This window comes from Peromyscus californicus, unplaced genomic scaffold (genome assembly GCF_007827085.1).
Source record: "Peromyscus californicus insignis strain IS unplaced genomic scaffold, ASM782708v3 Scaffold_2__1_contigs__length_46816999, whole genome shotgun sequence".
NCBI lineage: Eukaryota > Metazoa > Chordata > Mammalia > Rodentia > Cricetidae > Peromyscus > Peromyscus californicus.
The window spans coordinates 19,032,477-19,055,383 of NW_026294540.1; the positions used below are offsets into that span (position 1 = coordinate 19,032,477).

Below are 22,907 nucleotides of genomic sequence, written 5' to 3' on the forward strand. Positions count from 1 at the left end.
TATTCCATTCTTAAAACTGCTCTTTGCTCCAAGTGTCTTGGCATTTCTTACTTTCTAAGAGTGAGTGAGATTGCCTTTTTCCCCCTTCCCCTACATTCGCCAGGTTAGTTTTGCCCCCCTGGCCCCCCAGTCTCAGCATCCAGAATGATGTTATAACTGGCATTCTCCCTCATACCCGAAATATGCCAACACTTTTAAAAAGTGCCAACACTTTTAAAAACTCCTTTCTCCCTTACCACGTTTACTGAATCTGGGATGTATGGAAATCTCTGGTTTTTAGAAGTTCCTCCAATGGCTCTTTGCACTCAGGCTAGCATGGGAAACCCTGAATCTAGCCTATCCCCTTCACTCAATAGGAGACTACAGGGCTGCAGAACCATCACCTAGCCCCTCCCAGCTCCTGGCAAGTATACGCTCTCAATAATAAATGTAAGATGGCAATCTGCTTTGTAAGTGGAACTTTTAAGTAAACCCGAGAGAAAGAACTCTATATGCCTACAGGTTGAATATTCCTACTCTGTAAACCCCGAGTCTAAAGTGCTCCAAAAATTTAAAAAAAAAAAAAAAACTCGAGACACTGACCTGATGCTGCTGTTGGGGAATCCCACAGATGATCTCCCGAAATGGCCCAGAGTGCAGGTGCACTAAAAACCTGGCACAAAATCACCTTTAGGCTGTGTCTAAAGTGAGCTTGAAACATGAGTGAATTTCATGGCTTGACTTTGTTCCCACCTCCAAGATAACCAACCTTGGTTTGTATATGCAAGTATTTTATTAGTAAAAATTTATCCCAAATCCCAAACAGATGCCAAGCACACTGGAGAAGAAACGTCCATGTCCCTTCTGTATTTAGCTAACTCAACACAACATGTCAGGAGCCATCTTGATTCTCGGGTTGGCAGGTTCCTGCTGGAGCTAGCTTGCCATTGTGGGGAGGTCAGTCATTATTGTATATCCCAATCATGTTGCTTGAATGACACTGCTATATTTTATTTATTTTTTAATAATTTATTGATTTTATATGCATTGGCGTTTTGCCTGCATGTCTGTGTGAGGGTGCCGGGTCCCCTAGAACTGAAGTTATAGACATTTGTGAGTGCTGCCATGTGGGTGCGGGGAAATTGAACCCAGGTTCTCTGGAAGAGCAGTCAGTGCTCTTAACCACTGAGCCATCTCTCCAGCCCGGTATTTTATAATGTTCCCATTGGTTTTAACTGGAATGGGCATTGACTCCCTGAGGAAACAGGCTGGTAACGAGAGCACCTAGCTCAGGCTGGACCCAGAACAGCTGCTTATGGATCACGTGCAAATGCTTAGAACAGAGGGTCCCACCTGATTGTGCCAACTCAATTGCATCTGTAGGGGGTGGGGCACAGGGTGACTCTTGACCTGTCCTGTGGTGATACTGCAATCAAGTGGCGAACCTGCCCCCTCTTAGCGGGCATGCACCGGCCACCTACTTAAAGAATTTGGAAAATTAAGCTATTGACTTATCCTTTAGGCTTTAATTCAAATTTCACATTTCTAAGGGGGTGAGATGACTTGTGTTTTTTTTTGTTTTGTTTTGTTTTGTTTTTTTAAGGCTCAGCCAAAGCTGGTAGTCCATCTCTTTGCAGGACGCTGGAAGGCCACCTGAGTACAATCTCATCCATTGAGTGAGGATTCTCACCTGGAGCAAGGACCAGAGGGTGGGGTGGGGGGGGAGCGGGACTTGGGTGGGATCTCGAGGCCCCGCCCCATGCAAAACCGCCGCCTGTGTGGCAGCCAATCAGGGCGCAGCACGTGTCTGCCTCGCCGTTAACCCAGAAGTCTCGGGCGGCAGCTCACCGAGGCCTGTGCCGAGGGGCGGAAGGATCTGGCAGTTGGGGCTGTTGGCTGGTGCTGCGGCCGGTGCATCAGCAGTGCGAGGTGGTGGCAGTCGGGAGCCCGCGAGAAGCCTACGAGGTCAGGGGCTGGGGACCTAGGTGTGCTGAGCACGGGGGCAGGAGAGGACCGGACGCTACTGGACCACAACTCTCAGGGTCTGGAACTGAGCTGTGTCCACCTGTGCCCAGGCCTGATCCCCACTGGTTCCTGGGCTTGGTCCCCATGTCGCTCTGGTGTCTGTGTCTCTGGTTCCTACCTCTCTCTGTGCCTGGATCTTGTCCTCTCCTCTCGCTGTTCCGGGTCTATTTCCCACTTATCCTAGTTCCCAGGCCTTAACTTCCTCCCACTGCCCAAGCCTGGCCCATATCCCTCCTCCTGCTTGTCCTTACCTTTCCTTGTTCCTGGACCTCCTCCCACATATATGTGAGCCTGGTCCCTAACTCTCCATGACCAAGCACATAATAGCATTTCTGCCTGTATCCCTACCTGCTGCGGTCTCCAACCCTTTCTGTCTATAACTGGTTTTCCCACCTGCCTACCGGTCCTTACCCATTAGAACTCCAGTAGTTACCGCTGCTGGTGTTAGCACATCCAGAGAGAGCTGGCTAGCTTACATGGTGGGCTCTGGGTTCATAGGGTGCCTTTGAGACCAGGTTACGGGGTCTTTTCTTACCCAAATATCCAACTCCATGTGGGATCCAGACCTCTGGGGGTAAAAGAATCCTTTCTAGGAAAGGTGATGCCTCTTGGAGTTAGCACTATGGGGATAAGAGCCAGGGGGCCACGAAATAAGTGAGCAGATGGCTTAGCATCATAAAGCTAGCTGGGAGGTGTTGAAGTGAGTAGCCTGGTAGTTTGGGGACACAGCCCTTTAGGCAAGAATTTGAGGGCTCCAGATATGGGGGGGGGGGGTTGTGCTGGTGGAGAAGTGGCGGGGGAGGTCTTTGGGATGGAAGGAAATTGGCACCTTGAATTATTGCCATCCTTCATGGGTCCTCTGGTGGTGGGGTCTGAAGCCAGGCAGAACAGTGTGCAGCCTCCTCTCTGTTTTCTTTTGCTACAAATTTACCCACATACCACCAAGTTAGCGTTTTGTTTTGTTTTGTTTTGCTAGCCGGAGCATCAGAGCTGCATTGCTGGGTATAGCGAAGCCGTGCTTTGAAGCTGTGTTTTTAGCCGTTCTAACTTGGCTAGGCCTGTGGCTCTTTTCCTGTAGGAGGGACCACACCAGCATCCGGACTTGGGACACTTCGGGGACTGGAAGAAGGCCAAGCTGAAGACCCGAGCTCACTAGGTGAGGCCAGGGCAGAGTTCTTACGGGAACGACCTCTGCATGCTGCTCAGACAGCCGCAGAGTCAGCGGCCCTGACTCTGACAGGGGTCTGGGGCAGTGGAGGAGGAGACAGAAGTCTCCATAGAGCTTGCATCACCAACATGCACTAGACACTGCCAGTCCGAGGCAGCTCTGAGAACATCCCCTGTAGGTGGCCGCCGTTGATCCCCTTGCTGGCGCACTTTGGGATCCTTTAACTGTCACATCAGGTAGTCATTGCCAGCATGCCCAGCACTGGACCCAGTGCAAAGGAACAAACGGATGAGAGCCGGGGTGGAGTTTAATGTGCCAGGTAGGAGCAGCTGTGGGGAAAAGAATGGGAAGAGACGGTCGTTGGCCTGGCCCTTAAAGGATGAGATAGATTTCTTCTGGTTCACAGAGTGGGAGGCACCTCAGCTGAGGCATCGTGACAGCCCCCAAGTCACGAGGTTGGCAGGAAGGGAGTTATTTTTGCTAGACTCTTCCTCCTCCTACCGAGAAAAAGGTATGACCCAGGAATTGACACAGACATGTTGTAGGTACCTGTGCTTAGCGTGATGCTTGACACTGGCTATAGCATGCTGCACCTGACAGATAACCATGTATGATGACGCGCTTTGAAAATGGCTGACCCGCGTGGCACTTGCTCGCAGTTCAGGCTCTGGAGCCCAAATGACCCCACTTTCATCTTCTTCCCTGTGGTGGGTGATGGGCTGAGCTTACAGCAGAATGATGGAGAGACATGGGTGCAGTTTAGAGAGAGACAGCCCCGTGGCTTCTCCTCACAGACCATGGCTAGGCATGCACGTGTGGGAACGGGAATCTGAGAGAGACAGGAGGTGGGGTGGCTTGGGTTTGGGTATATTCCTTTCAAGCTGCGGTTGGAACTGAGGAAGTGTTTGGAGGGCACCACGGGTCTGAGGAAGGGCTCTCTGAGGCCACCTGGAAATGAGCTACAAATGCCACTCTTCACTGTGGGTTATACTTGGTTGTGTGACACATAGACCCACCTGGGAAGGAATCCATCCCAACACTGTAATCCTCTACACACTGGCTCCCTAAGTCTTATCATAATCAAAATCTTTTATTATTATGTAGGTATTATATTTCATTATGATTTATATGTATGTGTAAGGTGCCGGCCTACCTGCATGCATGTATGTGTACCGTGTGTGTGCGCCTGGTGCCTGTGGAAGTCAGAAGACCATCAGATCCCTTGGAACTGGTGGTTGTGAGCCATGCTGGTAATCAAGCCCGTATCCACCGCAAGAGCAGAGCCACCTCTAGCCCCCTTGAAAACAAAGTGTTTTATTACAGTACATTTATACTTAAGCCCTGCCATCTAGCACAGTGGACAGTCCCCAGTGAATATCCGGTTTCCCTAAGAAAGCTGTGTTGGGATGCACGAGACAAGTCCTCAGTAGGAAAGATTCAAGCATACATAATTTGGGGCTTATTTTAGCACCTTCAAATACTGGTGACAGAATGATTGAATACACGTGGGCCCATTGAGTGCTAGCCACAGTTTTTTCCTCTCTGGCAGAAAATGACGGGCCGAGCCCGAGCCAGGGCCCGTGGCAGGGCCCGTGGTCAGGAGACGGTGCAGCATGTTGGGGCTGCTGCGGTGAGTACCCACCTTTTCCAGATCATCAGTATCTTGACACCCAGCCAGTGGGACCTGTGGCAGGGAATTAAAAGATTTGTCTCAGTGGTAGAGCACTTACCCAACATGCCGGAAGCTCTGGGGTCCTTCCCCAGGACCTCAACCCAGCAGGTGTAACCTGGGTGCTGGGAGGAGCCGAGACCCCGTGTGGTGAGAGGAGCTGAGTCGGCCTTTTGGTGGCTCTCACTTCAGATCCCTTCTTAACGATCACATGCTTAATGACTAAGTTTCTGAATGCTGGGAACCAGTTTAGGACTAATTAGTTCTCCATGGTGCCCACCCTGTGGCATAAGGGAATTCAGTTCTGTTTGTGCCTGAGCAGAGCCAGCAGCCTGGGCACATCCCTCCCAGACCTCAGCAGTCACCCACAGAGGGGGACCTGGTTGGCCGAGGACGACAGAGAGGGATGGTAGTTGGAGCCACAGCCAAGTCACAAGGTAAGCAGTCAGGATAGCGGGGAGGGGGGATGGGGAGGGGACGACACAGGACATGGCATTGAAGGGCTGCCATGTGCAGGGTGCTGGGTGCTTCTGTGAGGGCCCAGCACACGCTGCAGACCCCACGCAGCCTGGAAATGACAGAGTGCAGCTTGCCAAGGCCATCTCAGCAACACGCAATTAAACTATAGATGTGGCCTCAGTTTGCCTGCTCTGTGTTAATAAGACATTTTTAGAATGTTGTCTTGGCATCTGTAGTGATTTCCTTACAGCCTTACTATAGGTTTGACTTAGTGTGTCTTCACTTGTGTGCGGCTGGGCAGAGAATCGGCACAGACAGCTGCCAGCTCTCAGGCACTTTGCCAAAGTGTGCCTGGCTGCCAGGAGCATGGGAAGTCTTGTCTTGGAGGGACATTGCTCCCCACATACATCTTTTTCCTCTGAAGGAAGGGAGACTGGTTTCTGGGAAGTCCACTAGAAGGGTGCTGCCTTAAGAGCCGCGCCCATAACTCTGGCTAGAATGCCACCACCAGAGCACAAAGCCAAGGTTGGCCTGTGGCCCGCTCTTGCTGTTGCGCTCAGGTGCCTGGCTGTATACACACCACACATGGAATGGCTTAGTAACTTCAGACGCCTAGGACTGTTTTCAGAATAGGCAAAAACTGATGGGTTAGTATTGTTCATGTGCAGTGTGACCCAGTACAGAAGTGTACGTGCCCCTGTGGCTGATTGTAAGCAGGACTGAGAAGTCAGGAGGCTACTATCACACTCACGTCACGTCCTCACCCAGGTTGTAGAGTTAAGACCCTACCCCTGGCTCCCTGCAGCCATAATCATAGCATGTAAGGCTACAGAGGACACAGGCCATTGAGACTTAGACTATGAAAACCTTATTTCCCAATCAACAAATTCATGCATCGGGTCCTGGCACCATAGCCCAGGCACCGGGCCTGTTAGAGGGAAGGATTCACGTAAGGAGTGGCCAGAGATAGGGTAGAGATCGCTCTGCCAAGGATGAGGTCACGAGATGGACACAAATGGGCTGCATCTGCCACCTTGAGCCACCGTGGGGATGCGGCCGTCCTCTGATCCACTCACCGTCATCAGTGAGTTGCTTTCCTTCTCCCCAAGAACTGCAGATCTCAGCTGGCTTTCAGGAGCTGTCCTTGGCAGAGAGAGGAGGGCGTCGCCGGGACTTCCATGACCTTGGTGTGAACACCAGACAGAACCTTGACCATGTCAAAGAGTCGAAGACAGGTGGGCTCACAGAAACACCTCTTCAGGGGCACTTTTCATGGAACCGGGCTGTCATGCTTCTCTGGCTCTGCTCAGCAGCTGCAGCCTCTCAGCCCCTACCCCTATGTCTGTCTGTCTCTCTCTGTCTCTGTCACACACACACACACACAGAGCTGTGGCCACCCAGCTGGTACATGTCTTAGCGGTGTTTTCTGGCAGATTTTGTTAAACATTTCAGAAACCCCTTCTAAAGAGATCAGTTGTTTTTTCAGTGGGTCTGTCATTTCCCCTGAAGTAGTAGGGCAATAGTCCCCAGGGCCAGCTGTCTTGAAGGCAAGTGCTGACCAATGGCCTCAGCTCTGCTGTGTCTGAAGGAACGCTCTTATAGCGCATAACCATCCTGGGGCTGACTGTGTGTGGTGGCCCCTCAGGCTCCTCGGGCATCATCGTGAAGCTAAGCACCAACCACTTCCGGCTCACCTCGCGCCCGCAGTGGGCCCTGTACCAGTACCACATCGACTACAATCCCCTGATGGAGGCCCGAAGGCTGCGTTCAGCACTGCTCTTCCAGCACGAAGACCTTATTGGAAGGTGTCATGCTTTCGATGGGACAATACTGTTTTTACCTAAGAGGCTACAGCACAAGGTATTTCAGATGTCTCCACTGGCAGAAGGGGCTGGGGATGTCTACCCCAAGCTCAGAAAGGGTCTCCTGGTAGGAGACATAGGGCGCCCAGAGGCCCTTTGTGACTCACTCTGTCCTTGGAGTCAGACAGAAGGGCTGTGGAGAGTTACATGAGGGCTCTCAGCTACTCGGCCAACATCTTAGTCTCAGTTCACTTGTCTGTGCTCAGGGGGGCTTATCTTAGTGCAGGGGCCCCGGGAGCCTGGGCGTGCTTTTCTACACAGGTGAGAGCTGGGTTCTCACCTCTCTGGCTTTAGGTCACAGAAGTTTTCAGTCAGACTCGGAATGGGGAGCACGTGAGGATCACCATCACCCTGACCAATGAGCTACCGCCTACCTCACCCACCTGCCTGCAGTTCTACAACATCATATTCAGGAGGTGCATGCCGCGGCGGGGTGCATGCACTGTGGTTTGTGTCTGGGGATGGGGGGTTGTTAGCCGTACATGGCCATTTTTAAACGTAGTTTTCTGACAGGGAATTAATTTCTCTGCCTCCAGGATTCTGCCCCATCCCCCAGAGGTGCTGTCAATATGCCTTTGAAATACTGTTTGAGCTTTTAGAAAGCATCTTGACTGCTCCTTCCCCAGGGTGGGTGGGAGGCTGCTGGGGCAAGTGGCAACCACATGGGGAGCACATAGTGCACTTTCCAAATACGGACATGCTCTAGGCATTGGCGAGATGGCTATGTAGGCGTGAGGACCTGGATTCAAATCCCCAGTACCCACAAGAAGCCTGGCATGGGGTGCCTGGGATGGGGCAAGACAGGAGAGTCACTGGGCCTACTGGCTACCAGTCTAGCTCCAGGTTCACTGAAGACCCTGTCTCAAGGGAGTGAATGAGGTGTAGAGTGATATCATAGAATATCTGATGCCCTCCTCACTCGTGCGTGGGCACACACACCTGCACATACCCCACACATATAACACACACACACACACACACACACACACACACACACACACACACACACACACACACACACACACGGTCTACAGAAGACTCCTCCCTGTGAAGAACCATTTAAATGAGGCAGCACTTGGGTTCATGACTTCCTCCACTCATAGATGGCTGGCTTACTGTGAGGGACATTTGGCCCGAGGGGATGCATTTTCCTGGTGCATTTTTCTTCAAAGGAAAGCTACCTGGGGAGCATTAGGCAGCTGGTCACCCCTGCTTTTGCCAGTAGACACAGCCACAGACAGCATGCAAGTGGGTTATCCGGGTGGGTTATCACAACAAAATGGAATCGATGCAATTCAAATGTATCTTAAAACATTTTTTCGAACTTTTAGACATTTTAAGAATGTTAACTCCTAGGCAGTGTAGAAATGACTGGCCTGGCTATGGTGACAGCCTGCCAGCCCTGCTGACTATATGTGGTTCCAGGTTGTCCCTACAATTTGCTGTTCTTACTGTCCCGACTTTCAATTTGTAGGCTCTTGAAAATCATGAATTTGCAACAGATTGGACGGAATTATTACAACCCAAGCGACCCAATTGATATTCCGAATCACAGGTTTGTATGCTGTGGAACGTCTGCCATCCCATGGGCTGCACAGACTCTGCAACAATCTATAAACCAGAAACAGCCTGTTGCTGGCACTAAAGGGTTAAGGGAGCATGTAACCTGGCTTACACGGTACAGAGTCATACCTGACGACTTACGTTAAAAATCAGTCCCATCCTAGCTAGCAGCATAGACCGCATGCGCTGCTGCTGGTCCTCGGTGTCACTGAGGGTGCTGAGACATGGTAGCTCATGCTAGATGGCCCAAAGTGATGATGTAAAGTTTAATCAGGTCAGTGTATGCTTAGCAAATGCTGCTGAAGCCGTGGGAAAGACAGGGCTCTGTCTAGAATCTTGTACTAGGAAGTGAGCTGGCTCAGTACTTTCAGCTTCAGACACAGGGAACGGAACATAAGGCTTCCCCTGACCCACCTTGCGTTGGCAGGTTGGTGATCTGGCCTGGCTTCACTACTTCCATCCTTCAGTATGAGAACAACATCATGCTCTGTACAGACGTCAGCCACAAGGTCCTCCGAAGCGAGACTGTTCTGGACTTCATGTTCAATCTGTACCAGCAGACGGAGGAGCACAAGTTCCAGGAGCAAGTGTCGAAGGAGCTTATAGGCCTCATTGTCCTCACCAAGTATGGTTTCATCTCGAGAGCCCAGGGCTAGAGAGCAGTGGGGCTCGGGGAGTCAGGCGGGGTGAACGAAAGTGAGCCGGATGGGTCAGATGTGTGGTGTGGCGTGTGTTGCCTTTCCTGTGCCCTCCTGCTCTCCACCCTTGTCCATTCCCTTGTTTCCAGCCATTGTTCAGTCCCCTCCCCTTCCCTTCCCCCCATCACACATCTCCAGGGGACTGGGAATATGAGTTGGAGCCTCATGTCCCAGATGCCCACAGGTACAACAATAAGACCTACAGGGTGGATGACATTGACTGGGACCAGAATCCCAAGAGCACTTTCAAGAAGGCCGACGGCTCAGAGGTCAGCTTCCTGGAGTACTACAGGAAGGTAGGTTGTCCGTGGGTGCTGTGCAGGAGCACGCGAGCCCTGCTCGGTCTCGCCTGCGTCACTGAGAAATCCCCCACCTGTCAGAAGCGCCCTGCCCCAGCAGCTCTGTCCACAGAGAACGGTTGCATTTGGCAGAGTCAGTGCATCACGGGGACAGACAGGTACCGGCAGTGGTGGCAAGCAGCTTGCCGTGGCCCCTTGCTCTGTGGCTTTGCCGTGGCCCCTGCTGGCCAGCTCTGCTGCAGCTGGGTCTCTTTGTCCAGTTCTCAGAGGTCTCAGTAAGGCAGTGCTTGCCCCTGGCAGATGATCGAGGCGAAGGGTCATCCCAGCACCTGTGGACCCCAGCCCTACCCACCTGGATACTGAGGCCAGGACTCTAAAGAGATGGGGAGAGGGATACCCCAAATTCCTGCCATACTAGTCATACATGTTCAGTGATGTGTGAGGACCATGTCTGAGGGAACGTTAACTTTTTTTTTGAACTCTGATGGTTGGTTCCTTAAGGCACAAACTAAAAAAAAGACATGGATCATATTCTTTAATGCCATGGCCAGCTGGTGACATCTTGCCCTAAGGTGGGCATTAAGAGTAGACTGGTACAACTTGGCTTACTGATGTGATGACATTCCTTTTATGCTCAGTGGAAATTTTTTAAATCCAAATTAAAAATAGAAATGGTTGTATAATGAGCAGCTTCTGGATCTATAGATGACTGGAAAGAGCCGTCACACCCTGGCGTTGGGAGCACCCTGGCGTTGGGAGCACCATGACAGTAACCTGAGGAGTCTGTTCTGTGTCGCCATGGTCAGATCTCTATAGCTAAATCCTGAGGACTTGGCTACATAGAGCTCATCCACCTAGGAGAGCTGGGTCAGACCCGTCCTTCTCCTGGACCCTCAGTGGATGGAAAAAACTGCTCCTGGAGTATACACATCACCCCTCAGGACAGGTTGACACTGTCTAGCCCAGTTTGGTACTCAGCTTCCGTTGTTAATTAGGTATCTACTGCACCCACCATTGGGCCACACTCCCTGGTTGGTGTGTAGCATGTCTTCCTTTCCTCTTGAGCAGCAGTACAACCAGGAGATCACAGACTTGAAGCAGCCAGTGCTGGTGAGCCAGCCCAAACGGAGGAGAGGCCCCGGCGGCACACTGCCTGGCCCAGCCATGCTCATCCCGGAGCTCTGCTACCTCACAGGTATGTAGCGCTCCCTTCTCCACTCATCCCTACCCAACCCCGCTGGGGGCCATGCAGCCTTGCTGACTGGCTCTCACTGGCACTGCTCTGGTTGCAGGTCTGACTGATAAAATGCGCAATGATTTCAATGTGATGAAGGACCTGGCGGTGCACACGCGACTGACCCCTGAGCAGCGGCAGCGGGAGGTGGGCCGCCTCATCGAGTACATCCACAAGTAGGCCGGCTCAGCCCTCTGAGCTTCTGTTTCGGGGTCCCCTGTGGGTCTGGGAGGGCTCTTGGAAGCAGGAAGTGTGGCCTCCTGTGTCGGTGGGGCTGTGGAGGGCTGTCCTGAGTTCCTGATACCAGTTCTTCTCAGGGAGTTAAGAAGTGAAACTTCATATGCAGATGTGTCCTTTCCTAGCCTGTCAGGAAAAGGGAGGGGGAGGAGCAAGCAGTTCTCAGACACATATTTCCCTGTTTGTGTAGACTCTGGGTCACTCATTGGGGCTGTGTTCTGGGCACTGAGACTCTTCAAGAGGTGGAGAAAAGCTTATCCGTGTGTTCTAGGCCCAGGGTGGCCTTGAAGTGTGCTGCAAGCCATGGTGACACTCTGTCCACCCGAATACGGGTCGCCAGCCTGGCTGCTGCCTCCTCAGCAGTGCTGGGCACATGTGTTAACCTCACAGGGATGACAATGTGCAGAGGGAGCTTCGTGACTGGGGCCTGAGCTTCGACTCGAACTTGCTGTCCTTCTCAGGAAGAATCTTACAATCTGAGAAGATCCACCAGGGCGGGAAGTCGGTAAGGCTGAGGGGTGATGTCTGGGCTGACTCTCAAGGAGACAGACAGCCCACCTTGCACCAGGCTGCTCTTCCCCATCCCCTGATCCTGCTCTCTGCCACCTCTGGAAAAGCAGCAGAGCCACCTGACAGGGTCATTCTGCAAGAGGCAGTCTGTGACTCTAGCACATGTGGCACCTGAAGCCCAGCCCTTGGAACAAGTAAAGGTCTGCTTACGACAGACTGAAGAGCTGGGCGGTGGTGGTGCACACCTTTAATCCCAGCACTCGGGAGGCAGAGGCAGGAGGATCTCTGTGAGTTCAAGGCCAGCCTGGTCTACAGAGCTATTCTAGAACAGCCAAGTCTACACAAAGAAACCCTGTCTCGAGAAAGAGAGAAACTGAAGTCAGCAACCCAATTTAGAGGAGCCCCACTGAATTGGCTCTGCCTGGGCCATGCGTCTCTCAGGAGTCGTGCTAAATATTAGAGTGCTTTTATGTTTCCTCTTCAGGAAAAGGAAAAACAGGATTTCTCAAAACTAGTTTAAGAAATCAAATGCCGAAGATACCTACTCTTTTCAACTGTTTCTAGCAAGCCATGCCTTCCTGCCCTAGGCAGGACTGGAAGATACAGTCCAGCCTGGTGAAGGGACAGAAGACTCACAGGGACCTTAGAAGCTCTGGGGATTTGCTGTGACGGTGACCACATGTGGCTCTTCCCTGAAACTTGCTATCTGCACAGGACACCACTGTCAAGGGGCTTAGCTCTCTTCACTGCCCCAGACAGGATTTCACTGTGTAGACCAGGCTGGCCTCTACCACATGGAGAGCTGCCTGCCTCTCCCTCCTGAGTGTTGGGATTAAAAACATGAGCCACCACCCCCAGCCCGAGCCTTATTTTTTAACACTTTTGTCATGAGGAAAAAGGTACTTGAGTGTCAATGAGTCTTTAGGAGGAAGGATGGAGAGCTTGTCCTGGGCACTCAGAAGGGTATGCTATAGGAAGAGTCCTCCAGACGCATCTGGTGTCTTCTCTCCACTGGGGACTTTTGATCTGTCACTGTGATTCAAACTTAAGTGTGGTAGTCTGTGATTCCAGATGCGTGATGGGATTGTGCAAGACCAGTGGCTTCATCATAGCTGACAGTAGCATCTCTGCCCTTTATTCTAGTTTGATTACAACCCGCAGTATGCAGACTGGTCCAAAGAAACAAGAGGCGCGCCGCTGATCAGCGTGAAGCCGCTGGATAACTGGCTGCTGATCTATACCCGCAGGAATTATGAAGCAGCCAACTCCCTGATACAGAACCTGTTCAAAGTGACTCCGGCCATGGGCATCCAGATGAAAAAGGCTATCATGTGAGTGTCTGCAGAGTGATTGGCACTTGTCAGGAGGGTGTGCATGCTCCAAAGTGATGCACCAGTGGGCTCGTGACAGCTTTAAGAGCTTCCATGGCTCCGTGTAACACAGAGGGACTGGATGGGAGAGAAGAGCAGGCAGGGATGCTCTAGGGATAGACTCTTAAACTAGGATGGTAGTGCTGCTTGTTAGCCACGCCCTTCACGGAGTGGTGCTCCTGTATCTGTGCTTTGTACCATTTGGGATTGGTGCAGGGGTGCAGGGGTGCAGGGTGCAGGTTAAGGTCTGAGGGTTGCGTACCGCCCATCTTTATTGTCGATGCTAGGATCGAGGTGGACGACAGAACAGAAGCTTACCTGAGAGCCTTGCAGCAGAAGGTGACGTCAGACACTCAGATAGTGAGTAGCTGTTGGGTGCAGGCTGTGCTGGGGCCTGGGGGTGTCTCAGAGGACATGGGACTAAGGTTTTGAAGCCTCCTTTTGGGTGGTTTGACCTCAGTAAGGCTGCTGAGCAGGTGCCTGTGTGGGTGTGTGCCTTGCACAAGGTGAGGAGAAGCCAGGGAGAGGAAGGCCACATTCTGCCTTGAGGCTCTGGTTCTAGAAGCTATGGAGATCACAGGCCCTGGTCAGCAGCCAGACTGCAGCCCCCAGGGTGAGGTCCATATGCACAGGCTGCTGAGCACAGAGCATGCTGCCATGGGCATCTCTCCTGAGCTGGGATGCCTTGACATTGGTGAGCACCACCTTTCTGTCGTGTGAGGCTTGGCACCCAGGAGAGGAATGGAGAGGACAAGGTAAATTGGTGACAGTCGTCCCATGTGTGCTTGTGGGAGTCCTCATGTGACAGTGTGAAGCACGTCTACTGAGAACATGGAGGCTGAGGTGCTTTAGGTTGCTACTGAGGAGAGCATCACCCCATTCTCACACTCCCTACTACCTCTGACTTCGCCACAGTTTTAAGCTGGCTCTTGGAAGTGCAGCCAGCCACCTGGGCCACCTATTCTGGCCATGCTGTCTGTGGCATCACTGTACTGGGGGCCCATGATCCCATCACCTGGTGCCCCTCTTCACACCAGGCACACGTCTAAGCTTGTGTGTGTCCTACAAAGGCTTCTGACTCTGCTCGAAGGCTGATCCACCTTGAGCTGTGATCATGCTGCTCTTAATCCTGCTGCTGCTCGATTAGGCCTTTACAAACAGTAGGAGAGGGCCACCGAGCACCGCAGCAGTGTGGGGTCAGGGCTCGGGGCAGCAACCAGCCTGGTGTAACTTGTTACTGCCCTCTGCCCACGAAGCCATGGCAGGCTAAAGATGGGAGACTGTCTGCAAGGGAACCACACTGGGAAATTCATTCCTCCCACTCCCCCAATTCTCACATCCTCAAGCATGTGAGGAAGGGGGCCCTGAATACTTGGACTCAGAAATTAGCCAGTTAATTGATATATTCAAGTTTCCCATGAACATGCCCCCCATTTTGATGTTTTTTGCTGATCTCTGCCTCCTCAAATCCTGAGGCCACCACTGCAGACCTCATTAGCCTGGGAGTTGAGAGCAATCACTTATAAAGTCATTGGCCTCCAAGAATGAAACAAAGCCCCCAAGAGCAGATTCTGTGAGTCCAGTGACTGTTTAGGCTTAAAGCTGTGATGATGATGACCTGAAGCAAGTGGTGTGGAGCGCCACAGACCCCCATTGTCTCTGTGTCTTAGTGGGGACCTGTGAGTTTCACAGGAGAATGGACCTCCAGTGAAGGCGACACAGTCCTCTGTGACGTGGTAAAAAGTTCATGAGTGAGGATGTACCATGCTGGCTTCCAGCTGGCTGCTGATGGGAGTCTGCCGAGTCATACTAGTCAGACTTTGACCAGAGGCTTATCTTAGTGGGGAAAGATTGATTGTAGCTCATGGCTCAGTTTCTGCCCAGGATTCCTTGGCTCCCTGGTCTCTGGACTGTGGTGCAGCAGAGCATCCCGGCAGGAAGGATGGGGAGACGCACAGCTGCTCATACCACAGTGGTCCAAGAGCAGAGAGGAAAGGGACCAGAGGTATCCTTCAGTGGTGACCTGACCTACTTCCACCCAGCCTCAGCTCTTACCATTTCCACCATCTCCCACTGTCACCAAGGCATGGCTCAGTAGGCAGAGTAACTACCAACAAGGCCAGAGCCCTGATGTCCAGTCACGTGCCCAGAGCCTACCTCTGAACACTGATGCATCGGAGTCCAAATCTTCAACAAGCCAAAGCAAGCAGCCTTAAATCCAGTTAGAAGCTTACGTCTGGTTCATGCAGAAGCAGTGATGAGTACAGGAATGCCCCATATCCTCAGTGTGTTCCTTCTAGCTCAGGAGGCCACATAACCATGAGGAGCAGGAGCAGGTTGCCCGTGTGGCTGGAGACCTGAACAGTGGCCTGCCATGGACAGTGGCCTGCCATGCCCCATCCACTATTCTTCTCTGCCTTCATGTCTTTCTCCAAGGCTGCAGGCAGATAGCAAGCTGCCATGCTATCTAGAGTAACGGAGACAGCAGGTGGAGCCTAATTTGTTGGGGACCAGAGAGAATTGAAAAACCAAGAGTCTGGGTGCACATTGGGGGCTGGAATTGTGACGAGTCACAAGCTAGAATTGGTTTTAGGAACTTGAATGTGGACCCTCAGAGTTCGGGCAGGGGGAACACTGATCAGGGACTCCATCTTGTCCTCAGAATTGTCACCTTCTTCCTGGGACAGTTCACATTCTGACCAGATTCCCAAGCTAGAGCTTTTAGGGTTTAAAAGCCATGGTTCTCGGGGCGCTGTGAGTGAAGGCTCAGAGGGCTGCATGTCTGTCCACCTATGAGGCAAAGCTGTGCTTGCATTCCCTGTGTTAGCCTGACCCACTCAAGCTGGTCGTGCGCCATGCTCGGGTCTCAGGTTGCAAACGGCTTTGTTTTACTGCCCAGGTTTGTTATGTGCAGCACCTCTCGTGTAAGCGCCTGCCACTGAAACTATAACAAGCAACATTGAAACATTACTCCTGCCCCACTGACGGGTGACATGAGTGACAAGTATCCTTTGCCCCACAGGGCTCAGGTCTGTCCCCTTGCTCTTGGCCTTCCACACCCTGGTTCTCTGTAATGAGGTGCTTGGCTTGTTTTCAGGTTGTCTGTCTGTTGTCAAGTAATCGGAAGGACAAATACGATGCCATCAAAAAGTACCTGTGCACAGACTGCCCTACCCCAAGTCAGTGTGTGGTAGCACGGACCCTGGGCAAGCAGCAAACCGTCATGGCCATTGCCACCAAGATCGCCTTGCAGATGAACTGCAAGATGGGTGGTGAACTCTGGCGGGTGGACATGCCCGTGAGTCTGCTTTCATCGGCGACAGGGTGGTTATGTGGGCATTTAGGGAAAGGAGCCTGGCTCATGGCTGCCAAAACCCTGCCACAGCTAAATGACACTGTTTTCACTAAAGCTGAAGCTGGCGATGATCGTGGGCATCGACTGTTACCATGACACCACAGCTGGGCGGAGGTCCATCGCAGGATTCGTTGCCAGCATCAATGAAGGGATGACACGGTGAGCCAGGGAGCAGCAGTGATACCACAAAGCCTGGGACTGGCCCTCATGTCCCTGTCCTGCCACACTCAGAGCATCACCGTTCTGTTCTCTTCTGTGTTCCTTATGGCTCGTTAAATGGCCAACTCGGAAAGTGCCTTGGTTTGATAGCTGTTCCCGGCCCCTGAACTGTGACTCATGCTTTCTGTATAACAGCCCGGTTCACTCAGTTCTCTGCTGTTCAGTGTTAACTTTGAGTGTGTTTATAGAATGAGGGACTAGCCCACAGCAGCAGAGCACTTGCTCTTTGTAGGTGTCAGTGGCTGTGGCCTTGGTCTTGGGGAGCAAAGGGGAAGTGTGGAAGACATGATCTGTCAGAAACAGAGTGGAGAGCACTTGCTTGGTAGAAAGGAGCTCCCTGGTGACCCATCTGGTCACTCAGTTGTCCCCTGCTGAAGAAAATAATTGCTGAGATAGAAATTGGGACACTCATGGGTAACTTGAGAACAGTTGCTTGTTCTTCTGCTTAGCTGAGGCCTCCTGGGGATATGGGGAAGGTGGCATGAATCTTCATAGGAAGCCCAGAGCAGCTGAGCCTTCTAGCTGGAGTTTTCTCCAGTCCCAATTAGGCCCGTAGCCACTCAGACCCAAGTAAACACATAGAGAATTCTATTACTTATAAACTATATGGCCATGGCAGGCTTCTTGCTATCTAGTTCTTATATCTTAAATTAACCCATTTCTCTATTAATTTATAAGTTGCTACGTGGCTTGTGGCTTACCAGTACTTTACATCTTACTTCTCAAGGTGGCGGGTGGCAGCTGGCAGTGTCTCCTGACTCAGCCTTCCACTTCCCAGACTTCTCCTCTCTGCTTATCCTGCCTATACTATACTTCCTGCGTGGCTACTGGCCAATCAGTGTTTTATTTATCTATCAATCAGAGCAACACATTCACAGCATACAGAAAGACATCCCCAGCAGAGCCTGGTGGACCCGAGTCCTCATCACCCTGCTTTTTTTCTGAACAGCTGGTTCTCCCGCTGCGTCTTTCAGGACCGTGGACAGGAACTGGTGGATGGGCTCAAGGTGTGCTTGCAAGGTGTGTCTGTGTGCCCTTGTGATCTGACTGGGGCCCTCGGGCTGCTCCTGATGGTGGCTGGGAACTCAAAAGCTGCCCCACTTTTTGCAGCTGCTCTGAGGGCTTGGAGTGGCTGCAATGAATATATGCCCAGCCGTGTCATTGTGTACCGAGACGGCGTAGGGGATGGACAGCTGAAGACCCTGGTCAATTATGAGGTCCCACAGTTTCTGGACTGTCTCAAGTCAGTCGGGAGAGGTTACAAGTAAGTACATGGGTCTGACATGGCTGCCCATGCTGAAGTAAGTGTCACTCGTGGCAAGGAGAAGAGTGCAGAGGCTTCATAGGAATTGGGTTGAATGTAGTGATGGGTGAGGGAGGCAGGGATGAGCAGGCAGCCAGGGCAGCCTTCCTGTTTTATGAAACTGGGTCTAGTTAAGTTATATCTCAGCTCTCTGCTCATCTCCTGTGGTTCCCTCAAGGTAGGGCCCTTCCTGTGGTCCTCAGCAGCCGCTGCCAACACACCATCCCACACCTCCCAATCTGAGCCCAGTCTAGGCAAGCGGAGACATTTGAAAACAGAGCCCTGTGGCTCACAGCACATGGACCCAGGACCCAGCTATGTTCTGTGTTCTACCCAGAGCTGCAAGCAGCTGGCAGGCCTTGCAAACAGCAAAGCTTCCCGGGCAGCTGGTGACATTTCTAGCAGGGCTCTGCTTCTCCCAGAAGTCTTTGCCTGCTCATGGCCACCACGTTGTGAAAGAGAAGCCCACAGTGTGGGCCCCAAGGGCCTCACTCCCAAGGCCTCAGGAGTTGCTGATCACTGAAGAATGAGCAGTTTACTGAGTGACGTGTTCTTAGGACCCCACTCTGCCTGAGAATGGGGGTCAGCCATGTCTGAGCTTGGGAGAAACTGGTATTATCTGGATCAGGACTGCCAGTCGTGTTAGATGCAGCCTCATTCTGAGGTCTGATTCACTGGCTTCCATGTGGATTGTGTATGCACAAAGGACTTTCCCAAGGAATTTAAGAGGAGCATCTCAAGAGGTTGGAGGGTGAGGTGGGGAGTCTCCTGGAAGACTACTTACTGCCCTTCGGGTGAAGAACTGTCTACAGGCCACACGTTCTGGCTGTGCATCCCTTTAGTGTGAGCAATGCTGAGGGAGCTGTGGGGATGTGTATATGCCTTTGAACCAGCTCTCTAGACAGATTTCAGAGTAGAAAATGCCCCCTTGTAGTGTAACACCAAATGCTTTGGAAGCCTGCCGAAGGCAGTGTTCCGATGTGACAGGTGTAGTAGATTTGGTCTATGCCCACACTTGAGGAGCTTGTCATGGGGCCCACAGGAGACACATGGTTGTCCACCTTCAGGTCACTCCTGGCCTTTGGTCTGTGCTGGAGGAAGGTGCTGACCCTCCTCCAGCGGGCAGTGAGCTGATGTGTTGAGGGGTTGGGGGCTCTTCCCTGAGAGATGCATGAGCCCGTGACTTCTTAACTAGACAGGCCACCAACTCAGCGTGGCCGTGTTCCTCTGTGTCCTTAGCCCGAGACTGACTGTGATTGTGGTGAAGAAGCGGGTCAATGCCAGGTTTTTTGCTCAGTCGGGTGGAAGACTCCAGAACCCTCTTCCGGGGACAGTCATCGACGTGGAGGTCACTAGGCCAGAGTGGTGAGTTCTGGGGCCTCGTGACTATACATATTAGCTTGTTTGTTTTCCAGTTCCTAACACTGTCTTTTTTTAGAAGTCCTAATTCTTCAGCTAAGCTGGTCTGATATGCTCCCTAGGGCCAGGATTCTCAGTGTTGAGACCCCGGGAGGCACCACCCTCGGCTGGCCCCCTGATCGTAGAGAAGTTTCTCTTGTGTGGCATTTGTGACTCTAGGAACAGCTTCAGCAGGCAGCCGCTATACTTTGACATATATAACCCATCCATAGATTGTGCAGTCCTCCAGGGGTCAAGGTGATGAGAGGGTCTACATGTCAGCAGATCTATCTATAGCTTGTAGCTGACTCCAAAGTAAGAAAGCAAGAGGGAGCTAGGCGGTCACAGCACGCAGGTTCAACTGTATAGTTAGGCAGATACACATCTCTGGTCATCTCCTCACCAGCTGTCTTCCGGGGTTGAGTTGGGTGTCTGAGGAGGTAAGCTTTGTCCCTGGGGGCAGCAATTCACCACCTAGTCTGAAGGCCAGAGTGTAGGGCTAGAGAGGGCTTCCAGAATTGCAAGTGAGGGCTGGGAACCTCCATAATGCCCCCACATTCCCTGACTCGAGTGGGCGAGCTGCCGCTAACAGCGGAGGATCATGGACCTGAAAACGTAAATTGAGTGCTTAACTGACCAGGGTTAGGTACATGCTCCAGACCCTGAAGTTTGTGGGCCCTGACGTCTCAGAGACAGGAATGGCTACAAAGTGTTTTGGTGCTGTCTTTCAGCTATGTGATTGAATAGGAAGTTTATTTTGAAATACGCAATTTTTTAGTTAAGTTTTGTTTTGTTTTTGCTCAGAGGTTGCCTATGGAATTAGTTCTGGCAGAGAGTTCTGTCACTTAAGGATCAAAGAGGGCCAAACAGATGAGGCTGATACCCAGGAAGGGCCAGTCTTCATCTGAGGCCTCTCTCACCCTTCACAGAACCTGGTGCTGTTAGAGTTCGGGGCACTAGTCAAGAAGAGGGTTGGTAGCCCGTGAGCTCAGGGACAACACCCCCGTGAGCTGAAGGGTAGAAGGCGTGTGTTCTCACCAGATGCCATTCAAGCTCTGGAGCTGTGAGAGCCACTCAGACCCTGGGAGCCAACAGCAGGGACCTTTGAAGGTGGCAGTCTGGATGTTACACACATAGATCTCCCTCGCTTGGTCAGAGCTCGTCTGATCCCGGGGCACATCACTGAACGTCTCTGACTCGTTCTTTCTCAGACAGACTCCAGTGTAGAGCACTTCTGATTTCCGGGTTGCTGGTTAGGTAACATTGGGATTGCAGGGTTAGTTTCCTTTGGCTGATAGGGTCCGATCACAGGAGCCTCCTGACTGGCATTCATTGGTGGGTGCCGGGAAACGAAGAACTCCGATGGATGTCCAGTTATTTCCTGGTGTGCTGCTTAGCCTTAGCTAGAGTTCTCTACTAGCCCTGTACAGCTGCCCTACCTCTGGCTCTCGCACGTTTGTTCTGAGTCCTTAGCGATTAAATGTGTTGCTTTGCTGTTATGAAGATGGCGGCAGCAGGGAGGTAACCGGTTTTACCCTACTCTGTGCCACTGCTGTGCGCCTATGTGTTCGAGTCTCCTCCCTCCCTCCCTCCCTCCAGCATGCAGGGGACACGAGGTCCAGGGGTTTGGCCAGCACGCTCTGTGTGGCATTGGCATGGTGACGAGTATGGAGACCGTCTTACCTTCAGTCTCCCGTGCACGCCGCCACAGTAGCTCATGAAGAGCCTGTTCTGGACATCGCAGACAATCCTGGGGCTGGAGGGAAAATGAGCTTGTTTAGAACACAAAGTTTTTCCTCATTAAAAAAAAGTGTGTGCCTTTGCCTTGCCTGGCTCTTCCTGCCTTTGCAGGTATGACTTTTTCATCGTGAGCCAGGCAGTGAGGAGTGGAAGTGTGTCCCCAACACACTACAATGTCATCTATGACAGCAGCGGCCTCAAGCCCGACCACATCCAGCGGCTGACCTACAAGCTCTGCCATGTGTACTACAATTGGCCAGTGAGTGCGCCGCTGTTCGGGGCCCCATTCAGGACCACCCGCCCTGCCGAGGCTGCTGTGGTAGGGACCCTGGGCGTCTCACCCAGCTCAACCCAGTGACTGGCCCTCTTTCCCCCCACAGGGAGTCATCCGAGTTCCTGCACCCTGCCAGTATGCCCATAAGCTGGCCTTCCTTGTGGGCCAGAGCATCCACAGAGAACCAAACCTCTCCCTGTCCAATCGCCTCTACTACCTCTAGCCAACAGCGAGGGCCTGCGTGCTGGCTTGCTTCCCGAACTCTGCCAATCCTTCCATTTCTACTTTTCATGTGATTGTCCTTCTATTGGGATGTTGGGGAGGGGGTCAGGGAGCCACAGTTTGGTTTTGCGTGTGGGTATGTAGCAGCTAGAGATTTCGCTAAGGTTTGACGTTTGCTTTGTTTCTCACGGTGTATTGTGACAGTTTCCTCGGCAGAGTGGGGGCAAGGCCCTTTGGTACCACAGATAGACTTTCCTAAAGCAGCCGTGTCGGCGGGTTCTCGGAGGTGCTCCCGGGAGCACCTCTACTGTACACTGCTAACTTTGTTCTTTTGCATGTTTGAGTTTAAAGGAGGAAAAGGCATAAGGCAAGAATGCCCGCAGCAGCGTAGGCCGGTGCTGTGTCTCTGACACCCCAGGTTTGAAAGATAAAGGCTGGGGTGCATTTTGGTATTTCTTTTAAGAGTTAGGCCGTAAGGATTGAAAAGAATTGTTGAAAAGCTTTACACTTTTCTCCATGGAAGTGTTTTGGGACTGACGAGGCTGATGGTAAAGTAGTGGACGTTGTTATTTGTTTTGCGATTTTCTTATCGAGTAAAATTAGTGACCATCACTTTACTTAAAGAGGGTAGTTTTGAGTTTTTGAAAGCCTGTGTTTTCTTTGTTTTTAAACTACTGGAGACCACTCAGGGATAAAATTCTACCCCTGAAAGTAAGTGTGTCAGGTGTGGTGGCACATGCCTGTGATCTCAGCACTCGGGAGGTGAAGCCGGGATATAACCCCAAGTTCACGGTCAGCCTAGGCTACATAGTGAGACCTTGTCTTAACAAAAAGAAGAAAAGAAAAAGAGTAGAGTGAGTTATGGAGGCCAGGGTCTGCATGAACCTTTGGGAGTATAAGCTGCCTCTGTCCCTAGGGTCTGGAGGGCTGTGGCTGGTGGGGCAGTGCAGGTACCCCATGAGGTGGGACCACATCCATTTGTCTGGCTCTTGTGCAAAGAGGAGGCTTGGAGTTCTGTATGTCATGAGAGCAGCTTGCAGTGGGGCTACGGTGTGATGAGTTCCACTCATTGGTGATGTGTGTGCCTTCGGCACGGCTCAATAAAGTTTCCATCTCACTAGACTGTTGTGGGCTTCTCTGCGATGCCTTTTGGATCTGGTCTTGTTGATGCACTGTAAATGAAAAGCATTTCGTTTCCCTGAGCTCCTGAGCCACCATATGGGCTCACGGCATGTGACCCTTAACCCATCCTGTGCCTGACGTCAGAGGGAGACCCCCCCCCCACCCCACCCCACCCCCGGCTGCCAGGCCCTAGAAGGGAAG

The 22,907-nt window shown here is 52.1% G+C and overlaps 1 protein-coding gene across 4 annotated transcripts in view; it reads left to right on the forward strand.

Moving 5' to 3' along the window:
• The window catches only part of Piwil1 (piwi like RNA-mediated gene silencing 1), a 36,379-nt gene extending 13,672 nt beyond the window's left edge, over nt 1-22,707 (forward strand). Inside the window, exons 1-23 of one of the 4 annotated variants that reach the window (XM_052755501.1) lie at nt 1,796-1,944; nt 3,083-3,160; nt 3,579-3,683; nt 4,722-4,802; nt 5,164-5,278; nt 6,410-6,535; nt 6,946-7,160; nt 7,457-7,578; nt 8,637-8,717; nt 9,153-9,350; nt 9,608-9,719; nt 10,791-10,917; nt 11,015-11,132; nt 11,584-11,698; nt 12,847-13,034; nt 13,361-13,433; nt 16,171-16,371; nt 16,484-16,587; nt 17,597-17,667; nt 17,758-17,911; nt 19,190-19,315; nt 21,200-21,347; nt 21,469-22,707. In XM_052755501.1, the coding sequence (XP_052611461.1) occupies nt 4,725-4,802; nt 5,164-5,278; nt 6,410-6,535; nt 6,946-7,160; nt 7,457-7,578; nt 8,637-8,717; nt 9,153-9,350; nt 9,608-9,719; nt 10,791-10,917; nt 11,015-11,132; nt 11,584-11,698; nt 12,847-13,034; nt 13,361-13,433; nt 16,171-16,371; nt 16,484-16,587; nt 17,597-17,667; nt 17,758-17,911; nt 19,190-19,315; nt 21,200-21,347; nt 21,469-21,585 (2,589 nt within the window). In that variant the 5' untranslated portion in view covers nt 1,796-1,944; nt 3,083-3,160; nt 3,579-3,683; nt 4,722-4,724 and the 3' untranslated portion in view covers nt 21,586-22,707. Of the gene's footprint in view, nt 1-1,795; nt 1,945-3,082; nt 3,161-3,578; nt 3,684-4,721; nt 4,803-5,163; nt 5,279-6,409; nt 6,536-6,945; nt 7,161-7,456; nt 7,579-8,636; nt 8,718-9,152; nt 9,351-9,607; nt 9,720-10,790; nt 10,918-11,014; nt 11,133-11,583; nt 11,699-12,846; nt 13,035-13,360; nt 13,434-16,170; nt 16,372-16,483; nt 16,588-17,596; nt 17,668-17,757; nt 17,912-19,189; nt 19,316-21,199; nt 21,348-21,468 lie in introns of those variants that run through there. The other 3 variants (XM_052755502.1, XM_052755499.1, XM_052755500.1) reach the window with 3 other exon arrangements.
• The last annotated feature ends 200 nt before the right edge of the window (nt 22,708-22,907 follow it).